Below are 25,233 nucleotides of genomic sequence, written 5' to 3' on the forward strand. Positions count from 1 at the left end.
GTCGTCCCTGGAGATCTCCGGACCTGCAGTTGACTGCATGCTGGCTTGACTGGAATGGGGGAATAAGAAGATTCTCTTTGGACCTTTTTCAGCAAAAAGGTCATGGCCGTGGCCACTTGCATGGTCCCCTGGGGCTGTACTGAACGGTGCAGTGTTGGTCTTGCTTCCCTCTGAAGTCACTAGCGCAGGGCAGCTGTTCACTGAGGGCAGGGCCTTTTCGCCACAGGAACGTCTCTGTTAGGGGGACCGCAGGGCCAGGCTAACCGACGGCTGTGTGTCCTTGAGAAGCAGGTGGCTTAGAAACGTGCAGTGACCTGACTGGCCCCGGAGTTCATCAGGGCCAAGCAGGGCTGTCACCGAGGGCCAGCTGGGTGCAGCCAGTTAGGCCACAGGCTGGGCCACGGAGCACACACAGAGAAAGTCGTTCAGTCTGTTGCGACATGAAGGAAAAACACCTCGTTTGGGACAAGCTGGGTACATGTGGGTGGTGTATCCACGGAGAGAGCTGCATGCGTGTGTGCACGTTCGTGTGCCGGTGTGGGTACATGTGGTTACGTGTTACTTACACGTGGGGGAAGTCTGTGAGAACATCTGGAAGATGATGCTCCAGGAAACTACCAGTGATGGCCTCTGGGTCATGGGTCATTTTAATCTGTATTGTCTTAATTTTTCCATAGTGAATCTTTGATAAATAATAGAAATGGCAGAGTGTTTGCACCACACTCTCCAGCCTTCTGCCCTGGCCTGTTGTGTAACAGGACAAGCAAGGCTTCGCCAGCCGCCCACACGGGCCTGGGCTGGCTTCTCACTCATGGACCCTGCCCAGCTTGGGTCAGCGAAGACCCTGCTCCATGGTCCCCCAAGAGTGTGGGCTGGCAGAGGCCCGCTCTGAGGGCATCATCCAGAACTAGAACAAGCAGCCTCCTCTGCTGCCCATTGTCCCTGCAGGAACAGGGAGAGGACTGAGGGAGGTTTGTCCGTGGGATCTCCACAGCCTTCGCCCTGAGGGTGCCTGGGCCAGCACTAGTTCTGTGGGCCACCGACTTGAAGAGAGCCGGGGGCAGGGGCTTCTGTCTGCTGCAGAGAGGAAGAAGGGGCCTGGTGCAGAGCAGGGCTGTGGGAAAGAGCTGACCACTGGCTGCTGCTCAGTGAAAGATGGCGCAGGATGTCACCAACAATAGACAGAGTTTACCGCAGAGTCGGTCTAAAGCTGCTCAGTGATATTCACATTAAGCCATATTGTCTTCAGATTTACATGATGAAGTGCGTGCACCTCTTGATGTATTTAAATAAGTGCAGTTTTGTTATGGGTTTTTTGTTTGTTTGTTTGTTTGTTTGTTTTTGAGATGGGGTCTCACTAAGTTGCTTAGGGCCTCACTAAACTGCCGAGGCTGGCCTCAAACTTGCAATCCTCTTGCCTCAGCCTCCTGAGTCCTGGGATTCAGCTGTGCACCACCATGCTCAGCATGTGATTAGCTTTTAATAATAAGAATGGTGCCTGGCCTGATTAGTAAAGTATTCTGGCACTTTAAGGGGCCTCTTCAGGCCTTTGAGGACCTCCAGGCAATGGTGAATAGTCAGTAGTGTGGGGAACCATGGTCCAATGAGGCAGTGAAAATTGAACACTCCAGAACCTTCTCACAGTGGCTTCATCTGTGATCACCTCTGCCGTGTGGGTCTGGTACCTGGTGATTGGCAGCCTCTCTGTCATAGAGACTCTCTTTCCTGGCACCCGTGTCCATGAGCACCCCAGAGTCTCCCTCCTGAGAATGGAGTGCGGCCTGCAGGTGTACCACAAACCAGGCCCCAGCAGGGGAAGCCTCCTGCACCCAGGGCGGGAGGCAGCCCTGAGGCTGGCCGTGCTCCATCCAGGCTCACCGGCTGCCAGGACCGGGGCTGGGAACTCCAGTCCATACCCCATGGGATCAGTTACCCCGGGGTTTCTTATTTCTCTGAAGGAGCTTTTGTGAAGCCTGTGGGCAGGCTGGGAATATTGCAGAACTGCTTCACTCTATCTCCCCCATCCATGGGCATCGCATGGCAGCAGGATTGTCGGGGACTGTGGCATCTGGCAGTGTTTTCTTTTTTTTTTTTTTTTTTAAATATTTATTCTTTAGTTTTGGGCAGACACAACATCTTTGTTTGTATGTGGTGCTGAGGATCGAACCCGGGCCGCACGCATGCCAGGCGAGCGCACTACCGCTTGAGCCGCATCCCCAGCCCCTGGCAGTGTTTTCTTGATGATGTCTTACCTTGGAAGCTCAATGCTAGCTCACAGCCCTAGCCTGTGGCAGTGCAGACCGCACGACTTGTGGCTGCTGCTGGTTCTCTTAAGTTGGTTCTGACTTATAAGAACTGAGCTCCTGGGGCACCTTGCACACCTCTGCCGTGTGGGTCTGGTACCTGGTGATTGGCAGCAGGTGTGTCATTTGGTCACTCTGTGCCATTCCCAATCCTGCCCACAGGTTCCCTCAGAGACAAGCTGCAGAAGTGCTGCAGGGACACGGGACTGACCTCTTTCTGTTTGCTTTTCTAGAGTTCGTGGGCTGAGAGAGAAAGCATGTTGAAAAGATCGGAGAAGGTAATGTGGTTTTCACACTGACTTCGTATTTGCAGCGCTGTTGTTTGCATTCAAGTAATGCCTCCTCTTTTTTTTCCTATATTTGGTTAGTTGTCAGTAGACTTCATTTATTTGTATGTGCTGCTGAGGATTGCCGCAGTCTGGCTGGGCACAAAATCACGAGCCACTCAAGCAGGAACAAACTTTATTTTTTGAAACTGCCGCCAATGTCCCGTACGGGCACCGCCAGAGAGAGTTCCTCCCCCGGAACTCCCTCCTACTGTACTTCCCCAACCAATGGGAACTCTCCAGGAGTCCCGTAGCAGGCCAAGGTGAACAGCAGGAGTCCAATATCCATATGAATGCAAATCTTAACATAATCATATCATCTCAATGGCTAGCTGGCGTCACCTTTCAACCAAAAATGCCATGCATCATATACTTGGCTCTTAGCAGAGGATGGGACCCAGTGCCTCACGAATGCCAGGCAAGCGCTCTGCCACTGAGCCCCGCCCAGCCCCATAATGGTTCTTCTCCAGCCAAGTGGCCACAGTGGTGCTTGCTGTCCGTCAGGGAAACTGTGTCACTGTGGTCACAGTGCACATTCCAAGAAGGGTGTGCATGATCGGGTCTGAATGTGCAAAGGCATCTCAGGTCACTGAGTCTCATTGAAATGAAGGAGTTTCTGAACCAGCCCTTCTGGCTGGCTCTCCAGTGTTCCTTACTTTTAAAAATTCCTGTAGCTCTCAATACCCATAGCAGAGAAAGAGAAGGAGAAACCAGCCTAAACTGTGTCACGTATCGGAAATAGTACTTGCTGTGCCTTCTGTTGAGTGGTAATCAGCACATGGAACTTGCAGTGGACAGTGGACCGTGGTGGGGTTTGACTTCTGTAATCCAGGATTTGGCAGCAGTTTTCTTTGGGGGATTGGATGGAACCCAGGGACTTATCCCCAGCCCTTTTTATTTTTATTTTATTTTTTTTTTTAAAGAGAGAGAGAGAGAGTTTTTTAATATTTATTTTTTAGTTTTCGGCAGACACATCATCTTTTGTTTGTATGTGGTGCTGAGGATTGAACCCGGGCCGCACGCATGCCAGACGAGCGCACTACCGCTTGAGCCACATCCCCAGCCCCAGCCCTTTTTATTTAGAGACAGGATTTCACTTAAGTCCTTAGGGCCTCACCAAGTTGCTGAGGCTGGCCTCAAACTCGTGATCCTCCTGCCTCAGCCTCCCAAGCCACTGAGGTTACAAGTGTGCACTGCTGCACCTGGCAACAAACTTTGTGTAAATGGCCAGATAGTAAATATTTCTGGCTTTGTAGGTGTCATAGCCTCTGTCAGGACTGCTCAACTCTGGGTGGGGGTGAAGCTCATTTGTGGAGCACTCACTTAGCATGTGTGAGGCCCTGGACTCAAAGCAGCTGCTCCGTTGTGCTGCAGAAGTGGCCGCAGACAGGGCACATGTGGCTGAGTTCCCTGTGTCCCTGTGAAGAGCGAGAAGGATGCTCAGAACTGCAGTCCGCGGCGGCCAGTTCCTGAATGGAGGCGGTGGTCACCTGCAAGGAACGAGGGATAAAGACACACTAGTGCCCCTAAACTCAGGGGTCGGGGTCGAGACACTGTCCTGAGTCCCACAGGACTACCCCAGTGCTCGCATGGGCACAGCTGGGGACACATTGTGGGCTCTGCTGCATGTGAAAGCTCTGCCCTGGGCCTGCTGGGCCCTCTGAGACCCACCCGCAGCCGGTGCTGGTTACGCATCACTCTTGTCATTGGGAGCTTTTGACACCCTCAGGACCGAGGACCCCCACCCCACCCAGGCGTGGCTGCAAATCTTGTCCTGGGGTCTCCTTTCTCTGGACCCCATGCAGGACACAGCCGTCCCCATGGCGTGACCATGGCTCTGATAGGCTGTGGCGGAGCCGAGTCGATAGCTGGCTTTGCTGTGTTTGGTTGTCTGGCCTGGACCATGCCCTGTCACCCATCCGACCGCAGCACCCTGGTCTCCGGAACGCTGGAGGCTCGGGCCGGCCGAGCTCCCCTTCTTGCCCACCCTGCTCCCGCCCCAGGCGGCTGTACCCCCTGCCTGGCCCCAGGGCACCCTCCACCCCGCCCCCAGGTGGCTGTCGTGCCTCAGGCGCAGCGAGTGGGCCGTCCTGGTCACTTGTGGTTTTGGCATTTTCCCAGAGAGACCCCGAGTGCCTGAAGGCCACCTTCCTCCTGGTCTACCACGACTGCGCATGGCCGCTCCTGTGCTCCACGCTGCTGCCCCCGCTGCACTGGGCAGAAGAGGAGAGCGAGGGGGCTCGCTGGAGGGCCATTGCTGACTTCCTCAAGCAGAACCAGGAGCACGGGGGCGCTCTGCGCGCTCTCCTGTCCCCAGATGGGGCCCACCAGCCCTTTGACCTCTCAGAGCAGGCCTATGACTTCCTGGGCGAGGTAAGGAAGCTGTCGGCCTGACCCAGCGGCCCGGCCCCTGCTCCAGAGCCAAAGGCAGCTGCCCATGGGATCGGGTCTCACCCCCTTTTTGGGTACAGATTGTGTTTTTTAAGAAATAGTTATATAATTTGAGTAGGTTTTAAAACAATAAATTTTATAAGAAATACTGTCGCATCTAAATTTGAAGACTTTAAAAAAAATAAGTTGGCAATGTCAGTTTCTATAAAAGCAAGATTTTATCAAAAACTAAATTAATGACCATTTAAAAAAGTGAAGGGACAGTGCACTGGATAGGAGAAGGTATTTCCAAGCCACATATCTGATAAGAGTTTAGGATCCAGAATACATAAAATGTATGATCGTTGCTACTAAAATTTTTGTTGTTTGAGAAATTAAGTGTATTTAAGCACTTAATTCTGTCTGATATTTGAATGTTATTTATTCCTAATTAGATACAAAAGCAGAATCGTTTTTTTCCGTTTCAAGTCAGCATAGTAAGTGCTCTGTCAAAAAACAAGAAAAAATCCTTCCAGCCTGGTCCCTTTAGAGAACAGAGAGGAGTTCATCCCATCTTGTTGCGTTTTGAGTAAAATTGTGACTTCTGGTGGAAGGTCCCTAGCCTTTGCTGTTAGAAGCAGGCAGTAGCAGCTGACATTAGCTGAGTACCTACTGTGTGCCTAGCGCTTGGGTTAACCTGCCAGTTCTCCCCACTGCTACTGAAGTAACAAGCCAGGCGGAATAAACAGTTTGCTCAGGTCAGAGCTGGCAAATGTCACAGCTGACACTCAAGGGAAGACACCATGGTAAGTTTCTTCTGCCTACCATGTTCTGCCTCATCCATGCAAACCTTTAAGAAACATGCGTACAAATAAAATTTGAGAGAGCTATTTGAAGAAAAGTGTGAATGAATTAGAAAAAAATTAACTTAAACTCTTAAAAGTACCTATGAGGTACTTGTGTTTTGGCAGCATGCCATCTTAAAAGAGGCTTTTTTAGAGGTTTATCATATTATGAAACTTCTGGATTACATCTTAGTTAACTTACTCAAAGCCCTTAACCTAGACTTGGTCCTTTTATGGGTTCATTTCTGTTACTATAACAGACTACCTGAGGCTAGAGACTTATGAAGAAAAGAGTTTTATTTAGCTCACAGCTCTGGAGGTTCAAGAGCACAGCACTAGTACCAGCTGGGCTCTGGTGAGGGCCTCACAGCAGATGGCATCACAACAGCAGGAGCTAATGCATGAGAGAGGGTGCCAGGTGAGAAGTGAGCCCCCGGGTGGGGAACCACGCACTCTCTCGAGAACTAACTCGGGCCCCACAAGAGCCACCTGCTGCCAGCAGGCCTCACCCGCTCTTCACATGGCCCCGGGGACCAGGCTTCCAACCCCTGAAATTTGGGGGACTCACATTCAAATCACAGCAGCCTTTAACTTCAGAAGTTAGCCTGGCATGAAGGGACCCCAGCGGCGGCTGCCAGGTGAGAACTTGGCCCGGAGAGCTTCCACTTATCCCCAGGAGCTGGGTTCCAGGGTGTGCCCCTCTGTGTCCCCTTCTGCCCTCGGTGACATGTGGATGACACGTAAGAGGCAGGAAGACCCTCTCCTTGCCCATCATGAAGCAGCCTCAGTGGACCCTTCCCAGTGGCACCTCTGCTGAGGTGGCGAGCCCCCAAGGGACTGGTTCCTGCCCTGTCACCCAGTCACCTTAGTCCCCGAAGGCCTGTTCTCGGAGGAACCCAAGACTTTCCCCTGCCCCACTGGGAACGTCGCTCACTGTGGGATCTACTTCCTAAGTCCCACCTTTTTATTTTTTAAGCATTGGCCTGTTCTTGGCCGGAAGCCAGGTAGGGCGTTGGGGTGGAGCGCTGGCAGGAGCAGGAGAAGAACTGGTCCAGGGTCCCCACTGCCTCCCTGCTCATCTGAGGAGGTGTCAGGAGTCAGCTTCGAGTTTCTGAATCACAGGGACAGGAGAGGGGCCAGAAAGTGAGGGGCACAGGAGTCAGCCTGGCTGGCGGGGACAGGCCCAGGGCTGGGTGGCTGCTGCTGAGGGCCGTTGCCTCTTCAGGCAGCACAATATTTTTTTTTTTTTTCCCAGCAAAACCTCTCTGAGTTTTTAAATGCCACTTTTGAGCTTTCACAACAGGAAGGGGTTGTCAGGGCGCCAGAGACATCCTGGCCAGGAGCCCGGGGTCCTGTGGGGAGCACTCCTTAGCAACACACTAGCCACAGTGGGCGACTGCACGTCCTGCCTGTCCTCCCAGTCCTCCAGGCCCTGAAGCCAGGGACCCCACACCAGAACAACATCCCTCTCCATCTCCTGACCTCCCAGCGTTGGTCGGGTCTGCTGGAGGTGAGAGTCACGGCTGTGCCCCTGTTTGGATGCCTGGGACAAATGCCAGGGCAGAGGTACATCCAAAACCATTTGATGGCACCCGCAGCTTGGCCTCACCATCCAGTGCAGTGAGAATCCCCCCTGCTCCCACAGGCTCCAGTAGTGTCACCTGTGCCGCTGGGAAGTCCCCCTGCTCCCACGGGCTCCTTCAGTGTCACCTGTGCTGCTGGGAAGCCCCCTGCTCCCACGGGCTCCAGCAGTGTCCCCTGCCAGCAGCAGTGTGCGCGACCTCTGCTGGGACTGGCTCTGCTTCCTTTGCACAGAGCATCCCCGGCCGGCCAGAGGGTGTTCAGGGCAAGGAGGTGGTCAGAGCTGGCGGGAACAGGACCGCCCTTGGCGCTGCGCTCTGGGGCTTCTAACCGTTCACTCCTCGACTCCACACGTGGCCACGTCACAGGCCCTGGGCTCCAGGCACAGCACAGGCACCAGGGGACAGCAGTTGCCCATGGCAACTGGAGGCAAGGGTACTCATGGCTGGGTGGTCCTGGCCTTGTGTTTTGTTGGTGTCATATTTAAACCCACCAATCCTGTGGCCTGGGAGGTTCCCGGCCTCATGGTGGCGAAGTCAGGGGCGAGGACACAAGTGTCCTTCCCCTCCTACCCCCCCCCCCCCCACAGCTCCCTCACTGGCTCTCAGGGTCCAGGTGACTCTGCAGCTCTCGGAATCCAGTCGCGGGGCCCGTGTGATTTGCCACGGGAACCAGATGGGCGTGGGCAAGGGCTGGGCATGGACATAGGAAAGCGGAGGGTGGACCCACGGGCCATGGAGGCCTGGGTGGCTGGGTCAGCACTGCTGGCTGACCCCTGGCCTACAGGCCTGCTAGCAGCAGGAGAGCCCAGAGATCACCAGTGGACTCCAGCGGCTCAGGTCCTGTCCCGTTTTGAGGTCAGGGTGGACCTTAACCAGCCGCTCCTGTCGGACTCTGCCAGCAGCCAGTGCTTCAGAACTTTGTCCTCGCAGAGCCACACCGAGCTCCTCTGGAGGGGGGGGGGGTATCTGGAAGACTCGTTTCCCATGAGTCTGTTCTGCTAGCTGTCCTTTGACCCTGGAGTGCACCGGGCTTGCTCTGACCATTGTTAGGGACACTGGGAGCCAGGTTCCCTGGACACAGCACTACCCCCAGCTCCCCAGCCCGTCCTCCCTGCACCCTGCCACCCAGGGAGTGTTGAGGTGACTGAAGTAAGACATTAGCTATTTCCAGCTGGGCCTGTGTCGTGTGACGTCAAGGGGACAGGCTGTGTCCTACGGCCTCCACTGCGGGGACCGTCAGAGTGGACAGAGTTCCCAGCCCAACGTCCACGTCCCCCTCACGTGGCTCCCCCCACCTTGGGGCAAGGCCTGAGTCACTGGTGAAGTCACCTGAAGCCAGCTACCTGTACTCATCACTTCCCTGAGCTAATGACTTCCCCTCCCTGGGAAGGAGGGAAATGGGTCCCCTAAGAACTGGGCCTCCTGGCGCCGGCTGTGGAAGGATCCTAGGGGACACGACAATCTGTTCTTCTCCCAGCTCCCTCTGGCTGTCCTGCGGCCTGACCCTGTGTGTTGGTGACTGACTGTAGGTCATTTCTGAAGAACATGCAGAGCACGTGTGGGCAGGAGAGGATCTAGGGAAGGAGAGAGAGAAACAGTTGTCCCCAAAGTCCTTGTGACTGAGGTGGATCAGTCCTGCAGAAGCACTTACCGGGGTGCTCTGTGTGCCAGGAATTCAAGATGGCGCAGTGGCCATGGTCCTCCACAAGAACGAGGCCATCACTGCCCTGAAGCCCTTGTCCCAGGGGAGGGTGCGGGGGAGGGCCGAGAAACAACAGGCGAATGGGTAGGCGAGAGGGACTGGGGCAGCGATGAGCAGGGGACAGTGACGGCTGGGTCACTTCAGCTGTGATCAAGTAGAGAAAGCTGTCCCCCTCTGCCACCAAGTGCAGCGAAGGGCCCTGGGCAGATTGCACGCAGCTGCTCTCTGGGAACCCCCAGAAGCAAATGGAGCAGGATGTGGAAGGAACCAGATTCAGGACACTACCCAGCTGGTGCTGAGCATCCTGTTTTCCCAGACTGGACTCAGAGGCACCTGAATCCCAGAGCTGGACACAAGACACAAAGACATCTCCAGAAGAAGCCCTCTTATTTCTGGTCCCAGGAATTGGAAAGAGACCCCCTGCAGGTCAGAGAGAGTGAACAAACCCTCTCACTGTTTCCTGTCCCAGGCCATGTAATGACAGTAGCAAGGCCAGGGGCGGCCAGGAAAGTACCTCTAACTGAGGAAGGGGTCTGTCCCCCCAGCAGAGGAGCCCTGGTCCTGAGAGCACAGGGGGATCCCCGATTCTTCCTCACCCCCAAACTGCTTGTCAGCCCCTGAGATAGACATGGTCACAGGAATGAAAACCCGAGTTTTGTCCAGAGGACCAGGGTGAGAGTGGAGGGGCAGGCTGCTGGGACCTGGGAGGTGTCGGGGGACACAGCAAGGGAGCTCAAGAAAACGGTCCCATAAAATAGTAGATAACTATCTGAGCTCACTCCAAAGCTGACCCCAAACAGAATCCCAAAGGCTTTCAGAACTGAGTCACAGGGACCCAGGCTGGTCTCAGGCCCAGGATTGTCACACTAACCAGATCCGAATGGCCCTGCAGAGCTAAGAACATCTCACACCTAAACCACAGCCCAGAGCAGGCGAGGGACCCCGGCAGGAACCCGACAGGCTGCCTGCCTGGACAAACAAAGTCAGTATCAAGGGGCTGGGGACATAGTTCCGTGGTAGAGGGCTGGGCTCGCAGGCACAAGGCCTTGGGTACAATCCCCAACACCACCAAAAAAGCAAAACAAAACAAAACAAAAATCAGTTTCAAAACAGGATTTAAACACGACTCAGCACAAGACACCATAGTCATGATGTCCAGGACACGGTCCAAAATGACAGGAAAATCTCAACATCTCTGAAGGGAAAAGAAAATCAGAGACATCAAGAGACCACTCCAAGATGGCCCAGTGTGAGACTGAGACCCTGAGGCAGCGGTTGTGACCATGCTCTAAGAAGGAAGGGCAGCCTTTCACAGTGAAAGGGAAGACAGCCCATTGCACAGAGAAACAGGAGAGAACCGAACTGAAATCTGAGAAAAAAATATAAATAATAACCAAATGACAGAATTTAGTAACAGACTCAATGCACTGATGGAGCCAGTCCAGAGTGCAGAGGGCCCGAGTCAGAGGCTCTAAACACAGGTCGGTATGAGGAGTTGTCCAGACTTAACAACAAAAGGAAATCGATTAATAGATGGAAAAATAAACTCACAGGTTGTACAAAGCCAAGAGTCTAACATTCCTCAGGGTCTCAGGGGGAGGGAAGAAAGTGTAATGAGGGAAAAAAAAAACACTATTTTTTCTTTTTTTTTGCGGTGCTGAGACTTGAACCCAGGGGTGCTTTACCCCTGAGGTACATCCCCAGCCCCTCTTTTTTTGAGTCAGGGTCACACTAAATTGCGCAGGCTGGTCTCACACTTGTGATTCTGTCGGCCTCCCAGGTCACAGAACATGCCCTGCTCAGAAAAAAAAACTTTTGAAAAAATAATGACTGAAAATGTCCCAAATTTGGTAAAAGCCATCAAGTTAAAGATTTAAGAAACTCAGTGAGCACCAAGCGAGATAAGTCCCGGTGTTACAATCAAACTACTAAAACTGAAACCAAGTAGAAACATTGAAAGCAGCCAGAGAAAAACAATGCATAAAAAAAATGGAGTGACAGTAGAATGACCGCAGAGTCCTTATCAGAAACCACCGGGTGGCCTGGGTTTTTTTGTTTTTGGTTTTGGAGTTTTTTGGTTTTTGTACTGGGCATTAAACTCAGGGGTACTCGGCCACTGAGCCACATCCCCAGCCCTATTTTGCATTTTCTTGTGAGACAGGATCTCACTGAGTCACTTAGCGCCTCACTTTTGCTGAGGCTGGCTCTGAACTCACCATCCTCCTGCCTCAGCCTCCTGAGCTGCTGGGATTACAGGCGTGTGCCACTGCGCCCAGCTGGATGACATTTTTATAGTGGCAAAAGAAAAAAATACATAAACCTGTCATCCCAGAATTCTCTACTCCATAAAAATGTCCTTCGGGAATGGAAGTGACTTGAAGACACTCTCAGATGAAGAAACACTAAGGAATTCATTGCGGGCAAACTTACCCCGAGAGAAGTGCTAAAGGAAGTTCTTCAGGCAGAAGGAAATCGCACCAGAAGAAAGGGATATAAATGGCAACCATGTGGGCCAATATGATAGGTTATTGTTCTCTTCTGCTTTTTAAAATATGTACAATGGTCTTGGATTTTTATGTCCCTTCTACGATGACAGCTATACTGAAAGACAAGAGGGTGGAGACCTGCACAGTGGTGAGGTCCATCTGAAGTGGCAAATGTCAACTCTGAATGAACTGGGAAGTCACCTCCCACAGCAGCTTCTGCATACAAACTACAAATAGTAAAGAACTTAGTAGGTGAATTAAAGTGAGAATATTAAAATATTCAAAAATCCAAAAGAATTCAGGAACAAGGAAACAGGAATGAAATACAGAGAAAACACACACACAAAAAAAAAACCCAAAGTACACATAAATCCAAAAATACCAGTCATTATATTAAATGTAAATTAAAGGCAGCAAATTTCAGAACTATATCACAAACACACACACACACACACACACATCATAAATACAGTGATAGAGGTAAAAGTAAAAGAATAAAAAACACACTGGGCAAACACCAATGTATCATAATACACATGCAGACACCAATCATAAGCAATTGTAAGTTGTGTACATTGTTAGTGGGATAGAAATGTCTCAGCCGTTTTGGAAAGCAGCTTGACATTATCTGCTAAAAACAGGTACCATGTGACCTGTAATCCCCCCTTAACATATTCCAACAGAAATGCATACACAGATGCCTCTAAAGACTATTCTAGATGGGCTGGGGTTGTAGCTCAGCGGTAGAGCACTCACCTAGCTCGTCTGAGGTCCTGGGTTCAATCCCCAGCACCACATAAAAATAAATAAATTAATTAATTAAATAGGAGTATTTTGTCCAACTAAACTAAGAAAAAAGGACTATTTTAGAATAGTAATAACCCCAAATTGAATGTTAGTAATAACCCCAAATTGAAAAAACCCAAGGTCCATCAACAAGAGAATAAAGAGTAGCTTGTTCATAGAATGTTCATGGAATACTATAAAGCTCTGAATCAACCACATACAATGACATACAAAGACATGGATGGTCCCACACATAACCTGAAGTGAAAGAAGTCAAACACAAACGAATCCTTTCAATAACAGACAAAGCTAACATGTGAGGTTAGAAGTCCAGGGCGGTTATTTGGGGAAGAAGAAGAGAGAACTGGTTGAGGGGCACCTTGGCCGTCTAGGCTCACCCAGGGTTTATTGAGAGTCCTCAATGAACGGTCTTTGTTGGCCACTCTGGGAACAGGGATGAGGCAGGGAAGGGACTGTCACCTGCACTCGGTGCAGAAATACGAATGCCCCGGGATGCAGAAGTTTCTGGGGCCTGACGGTCTGCGAAGACCCGGCCCCGCCCCGCGCCACCCCGCCCCGCCGCGCCCCGCGGTGCGCTGTGGTCCCCAGGGCTGCTGGCTTCGCGAGTGGAAGGACCTGCTCGGCGGGAACGGTTTTTTCCTCCGGGGCGACGTCGTCCGATGGGTGTGTCGGCAGGAGGTGATATTTGAAGGCTGCGGGCTGGAGCAGCGCCGCGGAGCGGAGCAGGGGCGCCAACAGCGGGGACAGCATGGCCGCGAGGGACCCGCCGCCCCCCACCAGCTACGCGCCGCCCGACGTGCCCCCGGGGGTCGCGCTGTTCCTCACCATCCCCTACGCCTTCTTCCTGCCCGAGCTGGTGAGTGCCACCGCCACCCGCGGGAGGCGACGGGAGGTCGCCCGGGGACGGGACCTGGCGGGGACCGGGACCTGGCGGCGCCGCGGTGGTCGCGGTCTCCGCACCCGCAGAGCCACAGGCGCCCGGCAGGCTGTGCCCCCTGGGCTTGGGCGGCCTGGCGGGGATCCCTCCCTCCGTAGGGAAACCCGCACGGGAGGGACAAGCGGTCACTTGGTGGCTGGACGCTTGCGGCCCCTCCTAGGCTAGCGGGGACCTCTGGACCTGTTGCCAGTGGGCTTTTCCCATGTGATTCCTTTTCCCCACTCGGGTGCTTTTCTGAAGCTCAGAAAGCGGGCAGGGGTCTGGCCCAGGCTCCCAAGGGCCTCCAATATCTTCCCGGCTGATTGACAGCCGCCTTGAACTTTGATTTATGCGGCCCTGCACAGGAGGCTGGGGACAAATCCACCATAAAACAGTCTCCAGATGCCCTGGGTACACCGGGATCTGATGGTGACACAGCACTGGCACTCAGACCTGTGCACAGCTTCCCCAGAGCCCCCTGTCCCCGAGGTGGCTGCTGTCCCCTCTCACTGAGGGCCGCTGGAGCCTGGCCAACAATCCAGGGCCAAGGGGCTCTGCGTTTCTGGATCCTTCTGAAGCTCCCGTGTGTGGGGGGGGGGGGGGGGGGGGGGGGGTATTTACTTTCCTGCTTAGAACGTAGCCAAGATGGAAAGTGGACTCGCCCACAGAGATTGGACCTGACCCGTCCCCTGCCCCCTCCCCATGCACCAGGATGGTTGGGCGGACCAAATGCACTTCAGGCAAACTGGTTAAAGGGCAGCCATCCACGTCCTGAAGCTAGGCTGGGCAGGTCGGCATGGGGGGGACTCTAGCCGAAACCCCACCCAAGGGCAGGTTCCTGCCAAGCCCGCCACCCCCAGGCATGAACGTGGGCATCTGGCCAGACTGATGACATCTTAGTGCTCGTATGAATTCTGTGGTTAAGGCCTGGGTGTGTCCCTCACCTTGGGACACGGGCTGCCAGGATTGTGGTGGCTTCACCACTTTTTATTGAGTGCATGCCTTTTGACAATCAGTCACTGTAGACACTGGTGGCCGGGCCACTGCCTGCCAGCAGTCCATCGGGCCCTTCTGCTGCGGAGGGACTCAGGGGCTTTCCTCTCTGCAGCCAGGCTATCTGTCCTGGCCAGCTCAGGGCAGGGCCCAGGCCTGTCCCTGGGAGTTGGACCTCAGAGGAGTGGCTGGATTTTCAGACTGGGAGGAGGGACAGAGAAGCTCCAGCCGCCAGGAGGGAAGAGCCCAGGAGGCTGGACGGATGCAGCTTCTGAGTCAGGAAAGTGCCCGGGGCTGACCACGTGCCCCCACGGCCATTCCTGCAGTGGCACCTGAGGAATGAGGCTCCTGCAGAGGGTTCCACGTGCCCTCCACCCAGCCTCCTCTGGGTCCCGACTCCCTGGTGCGGCTCTCATGGTCAGGAACTTGACATGGATACTGTGTTATCCACTGTTCTATTCAGAGTTTGTTCACGTCCCCCACCGATGTCCTCCTTCTGGTGCAGGGTCCAGGTTAGGGTCTCGCATGGCATTGAGCTGTCCTGTCTCCTGTGCCCTTTAACCTGGATGGCTCCTAGCTCTGCCCTGATTCTCTGGAAGGAGTGATGATGAGGCACATGGTGCGTGTGTTCACATGCAGACACAGATGCGTGTTAAATGGGGTGTTGTCTACTCTTGTTCTGCTCCTTAAACGAGCGTGCCTCGCACGGAATTAGAGCAGGGTGTGCCTTGGACTCCGGGAAGGGATGAGGAGGGAGGGCAGACTCAGCCCAGCCCAAGTCCTCTCTGGCTTGGTGGCCTGGTGGTGTCGCCTGCTGCTGTGTGACAGCACCAGGCCTCGGGGTGTGGCCAGTTCGGTCTCGGGGCTTAAGGCGTCATGGACAGGTATATGTCTTTCTAAAGATATGAGTCCAGAGAGTGGGGTGTAAAACTGGGGCTCGGGCCAGCAAAGGCGCACAGAGAAAGGGAAATCCAATAACTGGGATCCCAGTGTCCTCCGAGGTGGGGACAGCCCAGGGAGGACATGGCGTGGGCAGTGTCTGCAGGCACCCTTCCCTCCAGCCTGTCCACAGAGCAGCACTGCGAACCCAAGAGCAGCCTGAGCTGAGGACCTGCCCAGTTGCACACGGAGCCCGGTGGTGCCCACCAGCACTGTCCCACGGGAGCTCAGATGAGGCTCCCACTGGCTTCCCTAGGGCCACATGTCCTCCTGGCTGGGCAGGGGCAGCCTCTGGCCCTCTGTGGTTCCTAAGGATGACATTCTAGGATGACCCAGACTCCAAAGGGGCTCTGCAGTCCCCACCTCTGGTCCCCTGCCACCTGCTCCTACCGATCTCTGTCTAAGGAGGTTTGTTTTCAAGTCTTGGACATTAAAACTCACAGTTGCCGGGATGGGGCAGGGGCGTCTCCTGCACCCTTCCCACAAGCCCCTATGGTTAAGTCTCTTTTGATTAGAATCCGGGGTCAAAACCAGGGAGCTGGCCTTGGTAAGGCAGATCTTGACCCCTGTGTCTCACGGGCAGTGAGTCACAGAATCCAGATGAGGATCAAGGTCAAGGACAATCCCCTCACCATAGCCAAACCCCAGCCATCCCACCCTCCCTCACCCCGCCCTGAATGCACCCCGGGAAACCACCACTCTATCACTATGATTTTGTTATTTCAAAAAAGTTGTAGAAATAAACAGGATCACACAGTGTGTGGCCTTTTGAGACCAGCTCCTTCGCTCAGCTCTGTCCCTCGATGCCCACCCAGGACATGGTGTGTCCTCTCCTGCTCTCCTTCCCCTCCCATGTTGGGGACTGGATGAGTCTGTTTAACCAGCCACCCGCTGAGAAACAGCAAAGCTCTTCAGAATGTTCATGTACAGACTTTTGTGTGGATGTAATTTCCATCTCTCTGGGGGAAATGCCCAGAGCAAATGAGCAAGTGCATCCTGTAAGTCACCAAGGGTCTCCTGAGATGAGCTGCCACTCAAGCACCAGGCTCCGCCCCTGGGGGGGACACAAGAACAAGAAGCTAAAGGGGGGAAAGGTGGGCCGTGAGCCCTGTCTTTACAGAGTGGAGCAACTGACACTGCAGGGTGGACTAGTAAGGGACAGTTGTGGGTTTTGTTGGTGGTGATACTAGGGACTGAACATACGGTGCTTTACCACTGAGCTACATCCCGAGTCTTTTAAATTTTTTTAACTTTTAGACAGGATCTTGCTAAGTTGCTGAGGCTGGCCTCGAACTTGTGATCCTCCTGCCTCAGCCTCCCACGCCTCTGGGATTACAGGCGTGCGCCACTGTGACCGGCTCTGCTGGGTTTTTATTGAGAAACTGAGGAGCTTTTTTCCAGGGTGGCTGCAAAATAGCTTTTGCATTTTCCATTCCCACCAGCCAGGCATGTGCATGTGTCCCACTGACATTTGTGTTTTATCCGGTGTGCTGTGGAATTTGGGCTTCTCATTTGAAACTGAGAATTTGGCAACAATCTCCAAGGGTGAGGAAGCTCTGATATGATGAATTTAAAGATAAGAGTGCACATCCCATCCGGGCTTCCCTCTCTCCCCTGGGTGGGTGGGGGCACCAGCTGCTGCCAGCACTGTGCTGCCCAGGCTGGTGACATCCAGCTGACCTCGCTCCTCAGAGCCAGCTGTGTGCGATGGATGGGCCACCAGGCAGTGGCCTGCGGGGTAGGTGTTGGCTCCAGAGCTCTTCAAAGGCTGGAAAGTAGAAGCTGAGAGCACCCGGGGGTGGCTCCCACCAAGGGTGCTTTATGGATAAGAGTCCAGCGAAGTCTCACCACTTTAACCCTGACTCTAGCTGACTTAATGAGATTTTGCCTAATTAAAAGGAAACAGGAAGGAGAGTCCAGAGACGCGGCCAGTTCAAAGGGGAGATGTGTGAACGCTGCTGTTAGATCTCTCCATTTCCACTTCTCCACTCGCCCGCAGACCATCAGAGGGAAATGCTAAGGTGCTCTTAGAAGTTCTTTCCAGACTCCTCCAGCTTGGGAAGTTCATCCTTATGTCTTACTCAAATCCCCAGTATGGGAAGTTCACCTATTCTTACCTAAGTCTCCAGGGTCACCTTAATTTCCACCTCCTGCTTCCTCCACTCTGTGTGTATGAGCCTGTCTGACAATCGCTGCAGCCTGGCACGGTGTCCAAGGCCAACTCTGCAAGGCCTGAAAGTGATGAGGTGGGACTAGAGGAAGCATGAGGCCCCTCCCCAGGCCCCGTCCCATCCTTAGGACACGTCCTTAGATGCTGAGTGTCTGGAAGGGAAGTCCTCTCCCTGCTGCCCTCCGCCTGTCAGTCCACCTCCGGCTCCTGGGGCTGCTGGGGTTGCTCAGGGCGCCAGCCGCATCCCACCTGCACCCCCCCATGGCCCCCCGCCCGTATTGTCCTGCAGGACGTGGGAGCCAGCGCTCTCCGCACCAGGGTACCTGTGAGCCCCACCAGAACGGTGCCCAAGGACGCCCCTGGAAGCAGGTGACAGGGAAGGGAGGACAGAGAGGAAGGGATATTACCAGGGCCAAGAGGAGCGTGGGGCAGGAGGACCCTGGACGAGGTGGGGCGGAGGCCATGGGAGCCTCTCAGAAGCCCCCTGGGCCACCCCGGCTCCCTGTACCAGGCCCAGCCCTACTGGGAGACCCCCAGTGCATCTGGGGTCAGTAAAATGGAGTCACTCCTGAGGGGATCCAGGCCTGGCCTCACTTCTTCGATGCCATGAGACCCTGGACAGGTCACTTAATGCTCTGGAGCCTCACTTTCAACGATGAGAGGAATGACATTAAGAGAAACAGTGGTCTCCTAAGTCAGCTGCACAGTTTTATAGGAAGGGTCAGCCTCACCAGTAAGGGCCCCAGAACGGTGGTCCCCGTGACTGAATTGTCATTGGTCACAAGACCTCTATTAGGAAGAGTGGGCCTCTGGGCAGCAAATGCCTCTGGTAAGTCACCAAGGGTCTCCTGAGATGAACTGCCACTCACGCACCGGGCTCTGCCCCTGGGGGACACAAGAACAAGAAGCTAAGGGGGGAAAGGTGGGCCGTGGACCCTGTCATTGCAGAGTGGAGCAACTGACACCCTGAGAGTCCTCAAGACAGGGCGGGGATGAAGGAAGGGGACAGACATGCGGCCAAGAGGCTCCAGGGACAGAGCATGGTCAGGACACCCCTGAGGGGGGAAGGGGCTTGGATTGAGGGGAACGTTGGCTTGTTCAGACCAGGACCAGAGTGAACAAGCCTGAGTGTGGGTGTCAGGGAAGAGGCGCTGTCCCCTCGACCCCCAATATCACACTCCTGTATTTAGTGAGCACTGCTCTCTGCCGAGCACTGGGCATCTGGCAACCCAGACCGGCCCTGCCTTGTGGAGTACAGGGCCTGATGGGAGGGACAGTGAGGAGCCAGGCAGACTGACCAGTGGTGCTGTGACCATGGTGCGGCAGGGACCCCACGGAAAGGTGCTTTGCGCAGAAGGGATTCAATATGGGGAATTGCTGGGAGCCATTGAGAGGCTCAAAGAGCAGAAAGGGTAATGAGCACATGAAGTGGCCACCGTCCACCCACAGCTAGGGCAACAAAACGGACACCGTGACTGGTGCTTAAACCACTAAGAAGCCTTGCCTGGCTGCGTTCGGATCGCTGGGGAGTGGGCCATGAGGCAGTGGCCAGCCCAGGGAGGGGACACAGGGATGTGCTGCTGGAGAGATAGCGACGTGCTGGGAAGGGCAGTGGGAAGGCCCTCTCTGCTCCCAGCCAGGCTCCCTCCAGCCTCCCCCTAAGCCCTGAGGAGGCCCCAGCTGTGCGGGGAGCTGCTCACAGGGGGCTTGAGTCCTGCGCCCACCCCAGCCCCTCCGCCCAGGGCTGCACTTCGGGGCCTATGCTTGCCCTGACCGTCCACCCCTTCCCGAGCAGTCCACCCTCTCCGTTCAGCAGGCAGACAATCAGCTGCACTGCAGGAAGGCCAGCCCGCCTGGACCACGGCAAAAGGCAGCAGGCTTGCAGGAAGTGATGGGGTGCTCCCCAGAGGGGCTGCATTCTGACCCGCTGGGCCCCAGGGGCTCCCGGATGAGGAGTGTCCGCTCTCCGGACGGGCGCTGCTTCTTTCCAGCATTCCCAGGGGCTTTCCCTGCAGAATGTCCCCCAGGGACGGGCAGATCTGTGGGACCCAGGAGATACCTGGGTCTGGGGCTGCAGCGTCTTCTGACCTACCTCAGGGCCTCCTCGGGCCACCGTGGCTCTGAGCTCTGCTTTCTCCTCCACCTGGTCACAGTCCCTGGGTCCCCAGTCCAGGTGCTCTCTGCCCTGGTGGTGCGGGGGCCTCGAGGGTGTATTTATTTGTGTGTGGCCCTCTCTGACAGTGCATTTCTGGGCCAAGGTGGCATCCCAGGAGGATGAAGGGCACGGGGAGGGATGGGGAAGAGGGAGGTAGGAAAGTCCTCCCGGGAAAACCCATCTGCCCTCTCGAGGGAACAGGCCTCCAACTGGGAGATGATGGAGCAGGACGTGGTGGGCATGTCCCCCTCGGTCCAGGCTCCTAGCAGAAGTTCAGACCATGGCTGGGCCACGGTGGTGTCAGAAGGTGCCCCTGTGCGGAGCTGGCTCAGGAAGGTGAGGCTCCTGACAGCTGGCGGGGGTGTCCACGCCTGCCGTCCACCTCCTTTCTCAGGCGCATGGGGTTGGTCCTGTTCTATGCCGGGCTCTCTGCCAGATAGATGCTGGGGACCCCAAGACCTCAGGGTGCGGTCCTGCCTCTAGGAGCTCAGGAGTCCAGGCTGGACGCAGCAAAGACAACGAAAGTGGAGACACACCCTAAGGAGGGTCACTGGGGGATGTGGGGCTTGGCAGTCAGGAGTGGCTTCTGGACGAGGTGACGTTGGTCTGGTCCGGTCCTCCAGGGCCTGGTGAGGCTGGGACTTGGGAGCTGGTCCCTAAGGAAGAGCAGAAACATGGTCCGGGTCACACTGTCTGTGGGATCCTGGAGGAAGAAGGGCTCCTCTGGGACCCCAGGGACAGGTGAAGGGGCGTGCAGTTAATCAGTGTGAGGGGGTCCTGGGGAGGTGGGGAGTCCTGTCCATGAGGGCGGGGGTCTTTATTTCTAACTTTTCTAAAATCTACAAGAACAGAAGTTTTTTTTAATTCCCCCAAAGCGTTTTCTTTTTCTTTTTTTTTTCTTTAAGAGTCAAAAATGAAAAGCCCTTTACACTCTGGTTAGTTAAGAATGTTTTTATTATTCTATTTTATGTCACACTATAAATCTGTGCTATTTGGTCAGTGAACCTGGGCCCCGGCGGCTAAATGGAGGGTGCGGCCGAGGCAGGAAGCCGCAGGAGGAGGGAGGAAGCCGGTCACTCAGGGAAGGTCCTCGAGCTTCCTGGGCACAGGGCCAGCCAGCCTGGGAGCACTCCTGGGCCTCAGTGATTCGTCCTTCCAAGATCCATTGCCCCAGAGCTCAGGCCAGGGCTATTGTTCCTGGAGCCACGGGGATAGGACTTAGCCCTCGCGGGAGCCTCTGCAGACGGGGCTGGCAATTTCCTGCCAACCTGGAAGCCAAAGGAACTTCTCCCCCCGTGACTCAGGACAGAGTGACTCAGTGTTTGGAAGTGTCCCAGCCCAAATTATGGAGCATGGAACTTCCATAAAAGGCTGCTTGTCTTGGGGTCCTCTCGGGGTCCTGGCCTGGGGCCTTTGGGGCAGTCCCAGGACAGTTTCCTCCCCCCTGCCAAGGAGGGACGGGACCTGCATCATGGGCTATGAACAGCGCTGGGTCTTTGTGTGCCCACAGGGGGCCTGCGGTGATCAGGGCCTGCCCAGGAGCACCCGGCCCCCTTGGGTGGGACTGCTCCGCCTGGCTGGGTGCCTGACCTTCAGCTTGCCACTTGGAACCGGAGCCTGCACTGAATTCCAGTCCCCAGGAGGGGCTTCTGCAGCAGCAGTCACTGTGGTGGCCTGCCTGGGTGGGCCCTACCCAGGGGGTCATCCAGGCTGGGCAGGGCGGGTGGAGTCAGGGCCCACATGGACTGCGATCCACAGAAAGAAATACCCCTTTATTGCAACCTGTAACGCACACGTGTGTGTGTGTTGTGTGTGTGCGTGTGTATGTGAGTGTGCGTGTGCGTGCGTGTGCGTGTGCGTGCGTTTGTGTATGTTGTGTGTGAGTATGTGCGTGTGTGTGCGTGTGTTCACAAAAGACTCAGGAAACGGCACTTCCCTTCCCATGGACAACACGCTCCTGTACTTTCCACTCTGGTCGGTCTCATCTCTTGTTGGTGACCCACTAATAGATGAGTCGTGACCCTCAGATGAGTCTTGCGCACTGGTTGGCAGCCCCAGGGTGGGGGCCACTGGCAGAGGCCCAGGGGGCCCAGAGCTGCCCCAGCTTTCTCTGGGCAGGCGGCTGGGCTGGAGGGTGAGGTTCTGGTCCGCGTTTGGCCTGGGAGTCTTGGTCACCAGGGAAGTGACCTCAGAGGGGGCCAGGGGCGTGGATGACGTGGGCAACCTCCCATTCGGGGTGGTCTTCAGCGTCCTCTGGCTGGGCCGTTGCTGGCTGAGTCCGGCTTTAACACAGGAGAATGGACTGAGGTCCCGGGAAGTCTGGAGCTCAGTGGGCGGATTTTTCAGAGGCCCACGGCCATTGGCCACTGGCCTGTCCTCCCCAGTCCATGGCTCCAGGCTTCACCCACACACAGCAATGGCCAGGGCAAGAAAGGTGACCATGGGCCTGGTGTCCCCTTAGGCACAGGTAACCTTACCTGGGAGTCCCCCGCAGAATTCCCTTGGCATCTTGTTGGCCAGGACTAAGTCACACAATGTCCCCAGCCAGAGGCTGCGCTGAGCCTTGCTGGAAAGAGACCTCTATGCCCCCTCCCTGCCCATGCTTGCCACCAATAAGCCCAGGGGACTTAACAAGTGTCTGGCTGTCCCGTCCCCTGTCACAGGAACACTGGCCACCAACTCACCCTGCAGGTGGACCCTGCGTGGTGAAGGTCTCATCACTGGAGACAGTAGCTTGGACGTTGACAGTAAGGGGGCCTTGTCACCCCTGCAGCCTGTTTTCGAAGCCACACACTTGCTGACTGTATTTGTTACCACCAGGTTAAGACTGGGCCTCTACAGCCATTCACGGACCTGCAGAGCCGTGAGAAGCGAGTTCCCCACAAGCCACGCTGAGGGCTGGCTGTGCGCTCCCGGCTGAGATCTGCCCGGCAGTGTCCTCCCTGGTCTCAGTGCCCACTCTGCAAATGCACGTCCTCTTCTCCATCCTTTTACTGCTCCATTGTTCTTGGTTTTGTGCATTGGAGGGATTTTGCTGTTTAAGATGCACCCAGTGTAGTGCCAAAGCGCCTCTCTTGTCCCTAAGGTAAGGGACAGGCTGGCATGTCAGAAATGCACATGGTAAGACTCGCTCAGTCCACGTTAAGCACTGTGGCCACGTGCTCAGTGCTATAACCCAACAGGGCATATTACGTAAAGTGCCTCTAACCAGAAACAAGATTATAGAATAACTAGGTGGCAGGAAAGTGGGACCAGAGGCTCCCAGATGCTGGTTACTGTTTCCCCTGGAGCAAGTGTTCAGTCTCTGCAAACCCAGTGTCCACAGGGACTTTAAAGAACAGAACTGCTGCCAACAAGAGCCAACAGTTAAACCGTCCAGTAAGATAGGAAGATGTAAAAAGTATAATATACAAGGTATGTGCTCCGTGATTTACAGCTTTATTAAAATAATGTCTGTCTCAGGACTGCGCCTGTGGAGGACGTGGCACAGTGAAAACTCTCATTGCTGTTGACATTATTTATACAGTCAATTTAAAGTCTAGTTAAAGAATAATTCTGGCCACTAAAGTGCCCAGAGTCAGGGGGGCATTTTGATTGGACAGCGCAAACTCCCCAGCGTCCACTCCAGCCCCATGGCTACTGCAGGGGCACATCTGTTGGAAGGAGCTGTCACTCTCCAGTGACATGGGAACAGTCCACAATGGGCTTATCTTGGTTTTCCCTTTTAAAAGGTGTGCATCAAAGTATGTCTATTTGCACACCTGTGTTCATAGCAGCACTGTTCACACTAGCCAGTAGTGCGCAGAGGAATGGATAAGCACAGGTTCTGCAGATGCCTCTGGGCTCACCACAGGGCCATGCCCTGAAAACCCCACTGTAAGTTGAAATAGTGGAGTCAAAAATATACTGGAGCAACGCGGAGTGGCACAGTGACTGGGGAGGCTGAGGTAGGAGGATAGCAAGTTTGAGGCCAGCCTCAGCAATTTAGCAAGGCCCTAAGCAACTTGGTGAGACCCTGTAACAAAATAAAAAGTAAAAAGGGCTGGGAATGTGGCTCAGTGGTTAAACACCTCTGGGTTCAACCCCTGGTACAGGAGGAAGGAAGGAAGGGAGGGAGGGAGGAAACACACTGGATACACCTAACCGCCCCTCATCCGGACTCAGTCACCCAGCACACTGCAGAGTATCAGTTTTTTCCTCTGATCTGGGGCTGACTGGGAGCTACAGTTCAGGCCACTGCCCGGCATCAAGGGAGAATATCACACCACACAGCACTAGCCCAGGAAAAGTTCGAAATGCAAACTTGGAAGTGCGAATTCTACAGAATTTGCTCACAAATATGAAAATCTGTAAGTTGCACCATTGTGAGTTGGAGAACATCTGGAAAACACACACACGCACACACACACAAAGGAATATTATTCAGCCTTAAAAAGGAAGTTCTGACACGTGCTCCAACATGGAGGATCTTGAAGACATCATGCTGGGTGAAATCCAGCAGTCACGGAAGGGCGGAGTCTACGTGATTCCATCTCTGCGGGGTGCCTGGAGCAGCCAAAGTCGCAGAGGCAGAAAGTAGAGTGCTGGTGTTGAGTGCCCAGGGGAGGGGAGGGAGTTTGTATCCAGGGGAACAGAGTTTCTGTTTTGCAAAATGGAGGCGCTCCTGGCTGGACAGAGCAAGATGCCTCTGAACTGAGCGTTTACAAAACGGCTAAGATGGGGAATTTCATTATGGGGACACGATTTTTAAAAGAAGGGCAGGTGTACAATAGACGCAGCACCTTATCTGCCTGCACCTGAATGCCTGACATCCTTCATCTTGACACTCCACAAAGCCACAGAGAACCTTGCGGAAGCTGGGGTTCCCTCAGTGTGCAATGCTGACCACTCCCTTGTGGAGCCCTTTCCTCCCTGGAGGTCAGGGGTCCCAGGGGCCTGCTGACTTCAAGGACCTCACCTGTCTTTTTTTTGGGGGGGCGGGGGTTACTAGGGATTGAGCCCAGGGGCTCTTGACCACTGAGCCACATCCCCAGCCCTTTTTGTATTTTATTTAGAGTCAGGGTCTCACTGAGCTGCTTAGCGCCTTGCCGTTGCTGAGGCTGGCTTTGAACTCGTGATCCTCCCGCCTCAGCCTCCCGAGCCGCGGGGATTACAGGCGTGCGCCACCGCGCAGGGCTCCTCACCTGTCTGGAGTTGACTTTTCCCTCCAGCCTGAGGTTTCCGAGGCTCAGCTAGGAGCTGGGGTCGGCTGCTACCAGCGAAGGGAAGGAGAGGGTAGTGGCGATGAGACCCGCCCTGCGGAGACACCTCCGCCCGCGATGCAGAAAAACCTGCCGGGTCCCCACCTGGGGCTCTGGCTTCTGTCTCACCCTGAAGCCACGCCCCCCGCCACAGCTGGAGTCCCCGCCCGGCAGGTCTGAGACTGCAGCGTCCTTCCCACCCGCTGGCCCTCCCCTGGGGCCCTCACCCAGCGAGCGTCCTCTGGACCCTCTCAGGGTGTGAAATAATCCCCCCTCCCCATGGCAGCCTGGCCAGCGCGGACCCCTCGCTACCCAGGTGGCTGCGGCTACTCTGCCGCGTGGGCAAATCCCTTCTCCCTCAGGTGCATCTCTTCCGGTTCCAAGTCTTTAGTGAGTTT

The 25,233-nt window shown here is 55.0% G+C and overlaps 1 protein-coding gene across 4 annotated transcripts in view; it reads left to right on the forward strand.

Annotated features, from left to right (window-relative positions):
• LOC124075496 (MAL-like protein) overlaps positions 1-25,233 on the forward strand; it is a 78,798-nt gene that overhangs the window by 42,510 nt on the left and 11,055 nt on the right. For 2 of the 4 annotated variants that reach the window (XM_058571153.1, XM_058571154.1), the window contains exon 19: positions 2,537-2,581. In XM_058571153.1, coding sequence (XP_058427136.1) covers positions 2,537-2,581 — 45 coding nt within the window. Of the gene's footprint in view, positions 1-2,536; positions 2,582-4,750; positions 5,169-13,002; positions 13,279-25,233 lie in introns of those variants that run through there. The other 2 variants (XM_046418940.1, XM_046418937.2) reach the window with 2 other exon arrangements.

This window comes from Marmota monax, unplaced genomic scaffold (assembly GCF_021218885.2).
Source record: "Marmota monax isolate L192 unplaced genomic scaffold, Marmota_monax_Labrador192_F-V1.1 WCK01_AAM20220418_F8-fsc00657, whole genome shotgun sequence".
Classification (NCBI taxonomy): domain Eukaryota; kingdom Metazoa; phylum Chordata; class Mammalia; order Rodentia; family Sciuridae; genus Marmota; species Marmota monax.